A 12476-nucleotide genomic window follows, 5' to 3' on the forward strand; every position below is an offset into this window, starting at 1 on the left:
ACTGCCTCCATGGATACTGTCTCCATGGATACTGTCTCCATGGACACTGTCTCCATGGATACTGCCTCCATGGACACTTCTCTGGTCAATGGGCACTATTTTGCCACAGTATGATCTGCTTGGAGATTAGGTTGACTGTAGCACTTAGCTGACCGTATTATGTAACGTTACACTTAGTAACTGCAATGTAGAACATTTAGATGGGAAAATGCAGGCACCAGACTGTCTATTCATAACTTTGTGTATATAAAGAACGTTGACTGGATGTTACCTAGCTGTCTTATCTCATATGCACATGCAAATCGTACCTAAGATGAACATACCAACAACATCAACTAAGGTGTGTTTTGTAAACATATGCACATGCAAATTGTACCAAAGAGAAATGATGTCATTGGATTCATCCTTGCAATGGAGTACTGATAACGATGATTCCTAAATACATACATTCTCCACTATATACAATTTACGCCCAATACATTGGTCACTACTTAACAATAGGGAGGGCGAAGCTATGCCCATGTATTGTGAAATGTAGAGCTGTCAACATGAGCAAATGAAGACATACAATTCTGTTGAGTATATCTACATATTGACACGTTTATATGGAACTGTATCATCTCTTGTGACAAATGTGTAACATTTGAGGAATGTATCTATTTCTGCATGAAATGTAAGAAGTTCTGAATTATTGCCTGTAACATTATTGTTAATGCAGGTGTATATTTTTGGTAAGTCACAAAGTAAGGAGGAGGTAATTGTTATAGATGTGACTTAGCCAGCGCACCCAGGTGCTAGGAATTTCTTGTGTAGATGATATTTGTAAGAATCTATAACTACATTTGTATCAGAGTTTAAGACAGTATTGGTCACTAATTAACAATAGGGAAGTCCAACTGCACAACAAAGCTTATAATGCGTATGTATTATGAAATGTCAAGTAGAGCTGGATCTAAGAAAGCATATGTCAACATGGGCAAATGAAAACATACAATTCTGTTGAGTATATCTACATATTGACACCTTTACATGAAACTGTACCATATCTTGAAACAAATGTGTAACATTTGAGGAATGTATCTATTTCTACATGAAATGTAAGAAGTGATTATTATTGCCTGTAACATTGTTAATGCAGATGTATGTTTTGGTAAATCACAAAGTAGGGAGGAGGTAATTGTTATAGATGTGACTTAGCCAGTGCATCCAAGTGCTTGGAATTTCTTGTGTAAATGATATTTGTCATAATCTATAACTACATTTGTATCAGGGCTTAAGACAGTATTGGTCACTACTTAACAATAGGGAAGTCCAACTGCACAACAAAGATATGCCTATGTATTATGAAATGTAATGTAGAACTGGAGATATAAAATCACCATATGTCATGTGCAAATGAAAACATACAATTCTGTTAAGTATATCTACATATTGACACGTTTATATGGAACTGTATCATCTATCTTGGTGACAAATGTGTAACATTTGAGGAATGTATCTATTTCTGCATGAAATGTAAGAAGTCTGTAACATTGTTAATGCAGGTGTTTATTTTTGGTAAATCACAAAGTAGGGAGGTAATTGTTATAGATGTGACTTAGCCAGTGCACCCAAGTGCTTGGAATTTCCTGTGTAAATGATATTTGTCATAATCTTTAATTGCATTTGTATCAGGGTTTAAGACAGTATTGGTCACTACTTAACAATAGGGAGGTCCAACTGCACAACAAAGCTATGCCTATGTATTATGAAATGTCAAGTAGAGCTGGATCTAAGAAAGCATATGTCAACATGGGCAAATGAAAACATACAATTCTGTTGAGTATATCTACATATTGACACTTTTATATGGAACTGTATCATCTATCTTGTGACAAATGGGTAACATTTGAGGAATGTATCTATTTCTACATGAAATGTAAGAAGTTCTGAATTATTGCCTGTAACATTATTGTTAATGCAGGTGTTTATTTTTGGTAAGTCACAAAGTAAGGAGGAGGTAATTGTTATAGTTGTGAATTAGCCAGTGCACCCAAGTGCTTGGAATTTCTTGTGTAAATGATATTTGTAAGAATCTATAATTGCATTTGTATCAGAGGTAAAGACAGAGGCCTATTTAAATCAATGAGGTTATAACCTCCTTGTTTAAGTGAATGAATGATGCTTAATTTATGTGCCCAGCTCATGTTAGCTTATAAGTCACCAGAAGAAAATGTAGAACAAATGGTGTATACCATAAAGTGAACATGGGTACAGATTTACATGAGCAAAGATATGGAAATTAATATCTAACCTTTACATTGTATTTTTCAGTTTGTGCTATTGTTTAAGTTTCCTTGATGGAATTTTTGTTTCTTTGATAACATAATACATGTATGTGTAAACATCAGATCAACATATGGGAAGGAACGAACTCTTCAATTCAGAGTTCAGAGAGAGATTGTAGACTTGCTGTGGTAAAATAAAATTTGAAAAAAGTTACCTTTTATCTGTGATTGTTTAACACTATCAAGCATTATATTCCTAGATATAAATGCGCTGTAAAATTGATATGAAGTAGGAAAAGATATTATTTCCTCTAGGCTAGCATTCAGACTATTTAAAGACATCAAATGCAATTTCAAACAGGGCGGCAAAACTTGAAAAAAAATTGAGTAAGGCAATCTGTATGATTTGAATTTGAATCAGTATTTCATACTTTAGGCATTTCAAACTGTAGAAACAAGATTAGTCCTTTATTTTCTGGGTGGTACCCTAAAAATCAATCCAGGTCCTTTCAGTAACAGTTTTTCATCGGGATTTTTTGCTACATGAATGTCTCTATACATTGGGGCAGTGTTGTTTCAACTTCGTATGTAGATAAGTGACTAGAACATTGACTTTGAAAAATCTGGTTTCCAAGTCACCCCCATGAAACTCCTTCCTCTTCGCCCCCGCCGTTCTGCTTCGCCCCCGCCCCGTTCTGCTTCGCCCCCGCAAAAAATCTGCTTCGCCCCCGTCGTTCCTCTACGCCCCCGACGCAATTCTGCTTTGCCCCCGTCCTTCTGCTTAGCCCCCAATGGCGGCACAGCTCACAGTCGACACGAAAATCGTCTGCAAAATAACAATAAAGGCTGTGCCGCCAAATTTAAAGTAGCCCATGCTCCGGCAAACATTCTGGACCACCTTTCTGCCAAGTGGCGTTGCACAAATCCTTCCCATTCAAAAGTTTACCCCTTCCTCACGGCCCGTCATTGGTTCTTACGTTTATAAGTACTGGCGTTTGTAAGTACAGCCGTGAGTGAAATTTCCCGCCAGTACTTATAAACGTAAGAACCACTGAAGGGCCGTGAGGTAGGGGTAAACTTTTGAATGGGAAGGATTTGTGCAACGCCACTTGGCAGAAAGGTGGTCCAGAATGTTTGCCGGAGCATGGGCTACTTTAAATTTGGCGGCACAGCCTTTATTGTTATTTTGCAGACGATTTTCGTGTCGACTGTGAGCTGTGCCGCCATTGGGGGCTAAGCAGAAGGACGGGGGCAAAGCAGAATTGCGCCGGGGGCGTAGAGGAACGACGGGGGCGAAGCAGATTTTTTGCGGGGGCGAAGCAGAACGGGGCGGGGGCGAAGCAGAACGGCGGGGGCGAAGAGGAAGGAGTTTCATGGGGGTGCAAGTGAAAAATCTGATTTCCAATCCCTAAAAACTGCACTGGGTGCCTTTAATAGAGAAGCTCAAGGTCAGTTTGTTATCATGCTGCGTGCCAGTACCAGTATTAAGCAGCGACATCTTCCGGCTGATAAAGAATTGCAAGAGCAAACGCAACGCGCGGCCCGAAGGATTCCGGCTTGTACCGGTTTGGGGCATGGTACCAACCGGTACAAGCGGTCTGCTGACATGAAACATACATACATGGCCTTGAACGGTCTAGCCTGGCTGCAGCAAGACAGTGCGGCATGAACTCTCACTCAGGGCTATAACATAGCTGATAGAAGCTCTTTATCCTCCTTCAAATCTATGAGAAAAATCAGGAAAGGTAAATATTATCTAGCTCTATATCCGATATATAATCGTTAAATTTATCTAACAGTAGCGGTGGCAGGTGTAGATCTATAATATAGACATAAGGCTGGACACACCCCATACAACACTAGAAGATGCAGCCCTAACGCGGCAGACACCCAAGCTATTAGATGAAGGTCAGATTGCGGCCACAGATCTAGAGTTTCGCCAGTCCAAAGTTCAAAACGCTATACCTGCAGGCTACAGCTGAGTCATGGCGTATGTGCCGTACTACGAGTATATCGTGGTCGGGTGCGGAGGTGTGGGCAGTGGGGCTGTGTACTGGCTGGCCAAGAGGGCGGGGAAAGGTGGGTGGTGCGTTAGCCTACTCTCCAAGCAGAGGTTGTGGGGGAATGATCGTTAGCTTTTTATGCATGGCCGTTTTTTTGTCGCTACCCCCACCAACCCGTCGGTGGCTGGCGACCTTCTCTGGCTAATGGGTACTGCCTGGCTAATTTGATACTGTCTTTTTGACAACGAAAGGGATCTGCTTGGAGATTACTAGTACGTTAGCCTCTGTAGCAGGTTTATATGGACAGGGGGTTTGGTGCACGGTCTTCGGCTGATTATCCCAGATCGTAATTCAACCAGGCCGGCTATGTTGTCTATATGCAATCAGAAAAATTGCACATAAAAGCTCCCAACGACCCTGAAGACCCCCAAACCCCCAGTTTTTGGCATGCTATGGAGGCTAGTGTTGCATTAGGTACTGCCGTTTGGTGTGCCCGCCTCTAAAAGCTTTGCACTAGTACGTGACCAGTTCTATTAATTAAACTCTACAGTCTGTTGTATTTCAAAGCTTCACTGTAACATTATTAGGACGACACATTTAATTTTTTGGTCAAAGTCAAAGTCAGGGAAAACACGTAACATTACAATGCTATTGTTCGTGTTTGCATTACAAGTATTCACGGTAACCCTGGCCTACATGTATTTTAAAGGACTCACGTGCCGTGTTCTTAGATAGGGTCAAGGACAGAAGTGAACAAAACATACAGAGAAACACTACAGTCTACACGCTCGACAATCTGGTCTGGAATCACGGAAATAGAGACATTTTGAACACCACGATATTGTCGAGGGTGGAAAAATGATCAAGAAAGGCACCAGTGTGATATTGGATATCAGCGGTGCCCCCGGAACACACCTGAACCCACCCACGGTAGAAATGGAATCGCCCGTGACGACAGTCCGTTCTATTCTCGTTCCCAGGTGTGCTAGGGTTGGAACAGTTCAAGTTGGGCCATGACAACGGGGGGTCACAGGACCACTCCAGAATCATGTAAGTCAGCTTTACAACTTTTAATGTTACCAACAGAATATTGTTGATTATGTAACGAAAGTTCTATAGATAGTTCCCTGTAACAGTGTAGATATGTAAATATTTAACGTTTGGGAAGTCATCTATAAGCAGCGACACCTGTACTGCAGTGCAATGTGAACCAGTCAGAATTGCCCTGAGGAAGGTAACAGACGGTCACCGAAACTTCGGCTGAACAAAAGACTTGGTTTTGTGAAAACATTCTCTTTAGATAGATACACAGAATTAAACAGAAACTAGGCACATCGCTCAACTCGAAAGCGCAATGACATAGTTTTCAGAAGGGTACAAAATTCACGATTAAATGAGAAAATGTTTTGAAAGCGGAGCACTATGTAACGAGACTTCCGAGAAACAAGTATACATGTCTTAAATGCATGACATGATAATTTGTCTACTGAGGAAGACCAGAGTGACTGGTCGAAAGCCCTAAGTGAGACAAGTTTTTGTGTTGGATCAAAAGTTTTAACTTTAAACATAATTTGTAACTGTTTGTTCACGTTCCCACCCACAGACGCCTGTGTTACCATGACCCACGGTACACCAGGATCGTGAGGGACACATACAGGGCGTGAGTTGGTTTTAATTTTCAACGTATGATATAAAATTCTATTAATATAAAGTAATTCACAATTTCTCAGCACGTGAAGGAATCAGGAATATGGCCCACTCCAAGGTGACTGTCCTCCCAAATACCCTTTGGAAAGTTCTGTTTTCTTCATTATGTTTATCTTTGCAGAAGGAAACCATATTGTTTTTATGTTTCTTCTTGTTCTCCAAACACATAAGGCCATTGACACCCTGTGGTGTTGGGTTTCATTATGTAGTTAAATGTCAGTATATACAAGTAATATGGATGTTTAAGTAAAAACAAACAAAGTTTGTTAGGCTAGACCACGTGAAGGTTAACATTATACATTTGTTTTGAAAATGTAACCTTTCTAGACCTTTGGTGTTTTTTTCCTTCATTTCTTAGCCTGGAGTCCAGCCTTACTTACCAGCTTTACTCCGCTCCCCAAGGTCCGGCGGGGTAGCGGATCTTGGGGAGCGGTCTAAAGCCAAGAAGGCTGGACTCTTGGTTATTTATTTCTATCTTAAATATATTTTTTCCATCCGTCTCTCCGCAGTTGGGAGGAGGTAGAGAGAGAGTCCGGTCTGCAGCTGGTTTATAAGACTGGAGGACTGGACTTTACCCTGAAGGGCGGACCGCAGGAATGGCTCATGGAGGAGTACGCCAAAGCTATGGACGCGCAGGGCATCCCGTAAGTACTCTCCAAGCAGAGGTTGTGGGGAATGATCGTTACCTTTTTATATATAGCCGTTTTTTTTTGTCCTGATCCCCACCCGTCGGTGGCTAATGGATCCGGAGCTTCTCTGGCTAATGGATACTGGCTGGCCAATTTGATACTGTCTTTTTGCCACCGATAGGGATCTGCTTGGAGATTACCCGTAAGGACCATAATTATATATACGATGCTGACATGTGGTATTTAATTATTCTAAGAAATTTTATCAATTGTATTAGATTTATGTATCTTATGTTTAACTTAATATGACTCTCTGTTATTGGTAATACCACTTTGCCGCCGATATAGCTAATGCATTTCCGTCTCGTGTGTACTGGCGATCCTTGCCATTTGAAACGATCGATGACCTGCTGGTCGATGCCATATCGCAAAATGGCAAACTGTATTAGAACGCTCTAACAACACCGTGATGTTTCGTGGCGAAGAGGATAGTTGCTTCACGATGCTCCCGTACATTTACAATTGATTGAAAGGTCGCTCTTCATACGTTTGCCCCTCAAAAAAGTGATGATACACTCGGATACTCCCGTGCACGAGATGGTAACGCGCGACGCTGAAAGATCTATGTGGAGTTAATCTTTAAGACTGTACACTCTGCAGGTACGAGCGTCTGGACCGACGGGCCTGAGATCCGGCGCCGGTTCCCGCAGTTCGAGTTGGGCGCGGAGACGGTGGGGCTGTACCAGGCAGATACAGGACTGGTGGACGCCAGAGATTTAATATATAATCTTAAGGCGCTACAGATTAATTAAGGCGCTACACTTTGCAGGTACGAGCGGCTGGACGGGCCTGAGATCCGGCGCCGGTTCCCGCAGTTCGAGCTGGGCGCGGAGACGGTGGGGCTGTACCAGGCAGATACAGGACTGGTGGACGCTAGAGGTTAATCTTAAGGCGCTACAGATTAATTAAGAGATAATTAAGTCGCTACACTTTGCAGGTATGAGCGGCTGGACGGGCCTGAGATCCGGCGGCGGTTCCCACAGTTCGAGCTGGGCGCGGAGACGGTGGGGCTGTACCAGGCAGATACAGGACTGGTGGACGCCGCTAGGGGGAACTCCGCACACATCCAGCTGGCCCGGGCGCACGGAGCCACCGTCATGGACGAGTGCGCCGTGCTCAAGATCGACAGGATGAAGAACGGAATGACGCTGGTGAGAACCTAGCCTCGACCAGGCTTTAGAAACTTTCGTGCTAACTCTCTCACAAGCCTCTACTAGGCTTCGGGAAGCAGCTGGAAAGAGTGGAAATTGGCCAAATAGCTTTTGTGTTCTAGTGTTGGAGATGAAGTTTAGTCTTTGCTTCATAATGACTTGTACCAGCACAGATAAACTTTCATGCTGAATCTCTCACTAGCCTCTACTAGGCTTCGGGAAGCAGCTGGATAGAGTAGAAATTGGCCAAATAGGCAGATAACATGAGCAACAGCGTCGGTCCGCGCTAAGAGAACAGTTCAAGAGCTGAAAAGTGTACTCTGGCATGTTAACTGTCTATTTGTCCAATTTCTACTCCTTCCAGCCGCTTCCCGAAACCTGATAGAGGTCCCGAAAGCGAAATGTAAGTTGAAAAGTGTGGTTGTAACACACAGGTGCGGACCAGTAAGGGAGACTTCCGTTGCCGGCGAGTGGTGGTGGCGGCCGGCGCTTGGATTAACCACGTCCTGCGGTCTGTGGGAGCACACATCCCCGTGGCCGTCACACAGGAACAGGTCATACGTCTGATGTATTTTACTTGTTTTTTCACGTATGTACATGGCTGTAACACACAGGTACGGACCAGTAAGGGAGAGTTCCGTTGCCGGCGTGTGGTGGTGGCGGCCGGCGCTTGGATTAACCACGTCCTGCGGTCTGTGGGAGCACACATCCCCGTGGCCGTCACTCAGGAACAGGTCACCTACTTCGCCACGCCGCACGTCAAGGAGTTCACCAAGGAGAGGTGAGTCTCATTGATGTTGGGTAGCCTGAAGTGGGGCACGCATATGTGAACAACATCACTGCTAAGGCCAAACAGACTTTGGGAGTTATTAGGCGCAATCTGTAGGAATGCCCAATAGGCCAACAAGGTAAACTGGAAAGGGTACAGAACCAAGCCGGAAGATTCTGCAGGAACAACTATAAAAGGGGCGCTAGTGTAACTGGCAATACCGATACAGAGTCAGTAATGACACTAAGGCCATGTTGATTTTATTATATGGATGACATCCTCTGAGAACCCCAAAACCGATGCGAGCGTGTGGATAAAAATGTTTGGCAAAAAAAGTTATGAAATCTACCTGGTCATGAAGGACTTAAGACACAGGGTACGGTTTTGTGAATAATAGACTCTTGATATTTATTTCTTCACATTTTATTCTTTTCCTTTGGAATTGATTTTGGCATTCTATGACATTAGTATGATCGTTTTTCAATATTTTTTTCCCACAATTTACGGCATATATTTGGCCAAACTGGCCAAATAGACAGACATCATGTCAGGGAAGTTAGTCCACTAAAGCAGTATACCTGCATGATTGCCAAGCAAGTTGCGGTCCTTATAATAATGGTCAATGAAAGTCAACCTCTCACACACCTTGTCTGTCCGTACAGGTACCCCACCTGGATAAGCCACACACCTGACTACGACTTCTACGGGCTGCCCATCCACGGGAACACCGGAAGTAAGATCGGCATCGACGCGGGGGGTCCTCGCGTCACACCGGAAACCAGGACCTACGTACCAGACCCGGTCAGAGAGAAGGCCTGTATAGACTTTCTGCAGAAATACATTCCAAGGGTAGGGCATGGTGTTCGTTGTCGCTTCTGCAATAAAGTCTGTTTTTAAGTACTAGTAGTAGTTAAGAACAGTCCATGCGATCTAATCAGACTCTAATGTCAATTAAATTCTATTTTTGTTTCTATATTTCCAATGTTACGTCTACCAAGAAGGTTACACTGTTTGCATATAGTAAACACGCGACCACTACCATAACAAAATCGCTAGGCAATGTTATTGTTAACTAGAAGCCAACGTTATTTGGAAATTTGTATTAAATAGCTAGCATCAGACCTCAAAACTATACAACCTTAATTTAGCGTTGAACAAAGCAACTGACCAATGAAGAAAAAGCACAAAATCGAAAAGACCTCAATCAGTTGTAGTATGTAAAATTAGTCCAGGCCACAAACTTCCTTTGGTGTAAACTTTTGTGAGTTGCCCATGGTATTTCCTGCTTGTATTTCCAGTCCCTGGGCCCGATCATGTACAGTAAGACGTGTCTGTACACCATGACTATGGACAGGCACTTCGTCATCGACACGCTGGCCACCAAGGGCTGGCCTGACGTCATCATCTGCTGTGGCGCTGGGCATGCCTACAAGTCAGTAGAAATTATTACTAGACACTTCAGAAAAAAAAACTAGAAAAAGTGCAGTTTTAGGTACAGGACGCCTTTTTCATTCGTCACATTTTCTTGATAGCTATAGCACAGATAAAAAGTCACGGAGAACTATTTTTTAGCCTCTACCAGGCTTCGGGAGTCGGCTAGAAAGAGTAGAGGTCGGTCAAATAGAGAGATAGCATGCCGAGGGAGTTGGTCTGCTGGAAAGAACAGTTTACCGCTTCGGGTGCGGCAAAATGTACTCTCTAGCGGACCAACTCTCTCTCTCTCTATTTGACCGATCTCCACTCTTTCCATGGCCAGCCGCCTCCCAAAGCCTGACAGAGGCTAATATTTTTCTGGCACAAGAAAACACACCAGTACTACGTCTAGAGGTCGCTTCCATGGTGATTTATGTTTTTGTTTTTCTCCTAGGTTTGCCTCCCTGTTGGGCAAAATTCTCAGTCAGCTGGCGATTGACGGGCGCACGCAGTACCCGATCGACGACTTTACCATGAACCGGCCTGCGGTCACTGACCCCAACTTCAAACCTGTCTTCTACATGGGGAAAGCCAAACCACAGGACTCACCACAGGCTAAACTATAGGAGATATTTAGCCTCTACCAGGCTTCGGGAAGCAGCTAAAAAGAGTATAAATTAGTCGAATAGACAGCTAACATGCCAGGGCACGACAAACCGTACTCTCTAGCGGACCAACTCACCTGGCATGTTCTCTCTCTATTTCGTCGCCTCTCGAAGCCTTGTAGAGGATGGGATACATTGCTTGTTGGTCTTCCACTTCAACTTTAAACATGTATGAAGAAAGGAATGTGCAATTCCTGGCCACTGCGTGGTCTTGTGTTTGAACGTCGGACATAAATGCACTAGTATCCACAAACATGCAATTTATCTCCTGATATAATGACTGATTAATGACTAATAATATCTTGAGGCCTGTGCGTAATTAATAATTTACGCAGTTGCTTTTAGATGCCTACATGATGATTTGGATTAAAAGTGCGGTAAAATTGATAGCCTGCGATGTAATTAATAATACCGTATACGTCTACGTTGGCGTTTTGTACTGAATTTAATTCTTCTTATACTTCAGGATACTTTTAAGAAAAGATGTTTTAATGTTCTCAATGTGCTGATATGCCATCCTTGAAGAATATTTTGAATGAACAAACCATTAGAGCTATCGTATCAGCGTAAGTATATATAATGAGTATGAAATTACACTATAAAGAATTTGATATGCATGCAATAGTCAGTGCAATAACATGTCAACAATATCCGCAATATTTTGTGTCATCATTGTTGGTAACAATGCACACACAACGACGCACGACATCTAGATGAAACCAGAAAATATTGAGCGACGAAAAGATGATAGTGTCACTAGTGACAAGATTGATAATAGTATTAATACAATGATTATCATGTTATAGTACCGAAGGAAAACATATTGTCTTTACTACGCTTCTTCTTCTGTTCCAAACACTAACCTGGCCAATGGCCTGATATGTTGATGACTGTCACCATGGTAACTGGTGTTGGGTTACATAATGTTGCAATTTTAGGAGGGATGTAGATTCCTGTCTAAATGTCCTTGCTTGAACCTATTAAACGCGCGTTAGCCCGTCGGCAGAACATACTGTACCTGCACCGTAATGTATTGTGCACAGCACCTCGGCAAAACGTGTCATATAAGGTCGTATTCAAGCATGTACATGTAAGGTTAACATCGTGTCTTTGGTCTCCAAATGTTGTGTCGGAAAAGATGTCATCTGCAACAGGCAAAATTCTGATGCAACGGTGACCAAACATCCAACGAAAAACGCGAAAAATCAGGGTTTCGCGCTGGCGCAGTACGTCCTGCTGACGTGCTTCGCGCGCTTGACGCCAGCCCTGCTACGTACGCACACGTCGTGTGACGTAATTATCGATCGAGACGCAGGGTTTTATTCCGTTCCTGCCTGACGCTGGCATCAGCCTCGTTGGCGCAGTTCGGCAGCGCGTGAGTCTCATAATCTCAAGGTCGTGAGTTCGATCCTCACACGGGGCAGATTTTTTTTTCTCTTATCCATTTTCTCTTTTTGGCATCCAGTGCGGTTTTTAGGGCTTGTTTCTGCAGTTTTAAATGCCCAAAGTATGAAATGCTGATTGAAATATATGCTAATGTGAAGCAGTATGTGTCAATATCATAAAGATTGCCTTATTCAGAATATTGCCAGTTTTGCTACCTAATCGCATTGGATGTCTTTAATACATCTCCAGGGTTCGAACTGCAACCTAAGCCCACCTGGCAACCTAAGCCAAAAGCAAGGCTTTCAATATTTTAGGTTATCGTCAATACTGGCTGCTTATTTTAGAAAGCAAGCCATAAGCCAGGCCACCTGTTAAGACATCGCTCACTTGCTTGCCGAGGCGGGACACGGTTTGCTCAAAGCAGTT

The 12476-nt window shown here is 43.2% G+C and overlaps 1 protein-coding gene and 1 non-coding gene across 2 annotated transcripts; both read left to right on the top strand.

The window, feature by feature from the left end:
• The first annotated feature begins 4225 nt into the window (after positions 1 to 4225).
• On the top strand, positions 4226 to 11146 carry LOC109480464 (monomeric sarcosine oxidase-like). The gene is made up of 11 exons (XM_019782658.1): positions 4226 to 4346; positions 5251 to 5320; positions 5874 to 5930; positions 6487 to 6621; positions 7436 to 7532; positions 7701 to 7817; positions 8252 to 8371; positions 8552 to 8598; positions 9249 to 9435; positions 9885 to 10018; positions 10454 to 11146. The coding sequence occupies exons 1-11, from the start codon at positions 4253 to 4255 to the stop codon at positions 10623 to 10625; spliced, it is 1230 nt and encodes a 409-aa protein (XP_019638217.1). The 5' UTR covers positions 4226 to 4252; the 3' UTR covers positions 10626 to 11146.
• An 867-nt stretch (positions 11147 to 12013) lies between these two features.
• Positions 12014 to 12087, top strand: Trnam-cau. Its single transcript has one exon. It is a non-coding gene; the product is annotated as a tRNA-Met (tRNA).
• Positions 12088 to 12476: the final 389 nt, after the last annotated feature.

The sequence above is a fragment of the Branchiostoma belcheri genome, unplaced genomic scaffold, assembly GCF_001625305.1.
Source record: "Branchiostoma belcheri isolate BF01 breed outbred unplaced genomic scaffold, Haploidv18h27 scaffold51, whole genome shotgun sequence".
NCBI classification, from domain to species: Eukaryota; Metazoa; Chordata; class Leptocardii; order Amphioxiformes; family Branchiostomatidae; genus Branchiostoma; species Branchiostoma belcheri.